We start from the raw sequence: 1,452 nt of genomic DNA, 5'->3' as shown, positions 1-1,452 counted from the left end.
GCACATGCCGCTCGTAAAGCTTGTGGTTACGACCTTGGTACACCCGGTGGGGATGATGATGATGATGATGATGCCGCGTATGGGCTTGCCTCCGATACTTGGTATGATGACGATTATGTTGATGGGGACGATGTGGTGTGAAGCTTTTATACTTAGTTTTTTTTTGCTTTGCTATTTTTGTGAGGGCGTTCTCAAGCCCTTTGTAAAAAGTTGTAATTCGAACAATTGAAATGGAACGATTGCCTTTTTGCTATATATTTTTTGATTCTCGTTCTCTTCTTTTTTTTTTGTTTTCTATGCGGGGAAGTCCCTGACTTTTTGGCCGTTTGCATGTAGTGTTTTGGCATAGTCGAGCGTAAAATAATTCGAGCGAGGTCGAATGTAGAGTAATTCGAGCGAGGTCGAATGTAGAGTAATTCGAGCGAGGTCGAATGTAGAGTAATTCGAGCGAGGTCGAATGTAGAGTAATTCGAGCGAGGTCGAATGTAAAGTGTAAAATGACTTGGTGGAGTTGTGCAAAGATGTTGCTTTGTTTATTTCATTCATTGGAGAATATTACACGTTTCTGCTTGTTTCATTCATACATTGGAGAAGTTTTAGTCTACCTAGTCCTTTCATCGTTCGACCTGGAGAAGTAGTCGATAGGCGAGGAGATGAATTATACTCGAACTTCGAGACATCCCCTTCGTCGCGTCATTAAAAACCTCCCTAATAAAACCCAATCAGGACAAAACCCGGGTGAGGGAAAAAGAGTACAACTTGGAGGATGCCCGTTCTTATAAGTTGAAGTATTTGAGGTGGGCGACGTTCTAATTGTTTGGTAGTAGCTTTCCCTCCATTATTTCTAGTTGGAATGATCCTTTGTTTGCTGCTGCCGTGATTTTGTACGGCTCATCCCAACTGGCTCCTAGTTTACCTTCTCTTGGGTCTTTGTTTGCCTGTGTTTTGGCTCTGAGTACATAGTCCCTGACTTTGAGTGGTCGTACTTTGGCCTTTTTGTTGTAATATTGTTCTGCTTGCTGTTTTTGGGCTATTATTCTTATGTAAGCCATGTCTCTTCGCTCCTCCGCTTCGTCGAAGTCTTTCTTGTTCTCGTCGTTGGTTGGTCCGCTCTCATTGGAATATCTCAAACATGGTTCCCCAACCTCGACTGGTATCACTGCATCAGTCCCATAGACTAGTGAATATGGCATTTCTCCTGTGCTTGTTTTTGGCGTAGTGTGGTATAACTACAACACTTCTGGTAGTAATTCCATCCATAGTCCCTTGGCATCCTCAAACTTTTTCTTCAAGATGTTTAGTATTGTTTTGTTGGAGAATTTGGCATGGTCGTTGCCGGCAGGGTGATATGGCGTGGAGAGTATTCACTTGATGTGCCATTTCTCGAAGAATTCGGCGATCTTTTTTCTGGTGAACTGAGGTCCGTTGTCATAGTTGATTTCTTTGGGGATG

General features: G+C 42.8%; 1 protein-coding gene across 1 annotated transcript; it reads right to left on the bottom strand.

Moving 5' to 3' along the window:
• Positions 1-809: 809 nt before the first annotated feature.
• Positions 810-1,193, bottom strand: LOC142174320 (uncharacterized). Its single transcript, XM_075240100.1, has one exon. It carries the CDS (start codon positions 1,191-1,193, stop codon positions 810-812), a length of 384 nt encoding a protein of 127 aa, XP_075096201.1.
• Between the last annotated feature and the right edge of the window lie 259 nt (positions 1,194-1,452).

This window comes from Nicotiana tabacum, chromosome 20 (genome assembly GCF_000715075.1).
Source record: "Nicotiana tabacum cultivar K326 chromosome 20, ASM71507v2, whole genome shotgun sequence".
NCBI lineage: Eukaryota > Viridiplantae > Streptophyta > Magnoliopsida > Solanales > Solanaceae > Nicotiana > Nicotiana tabacum.
This window is presented reverse-complemented; position numbering and strand designations above follow the sequence as displayed.

Coding starts and splice junctions, on each gene's coding strand:
- LOC142174320 (XM_075240100.1), bottom strand. CDS start 1,193: ATGCCATATTCACTAGTCTATGGGACTGATGCAGTGATACCAGTCGAG.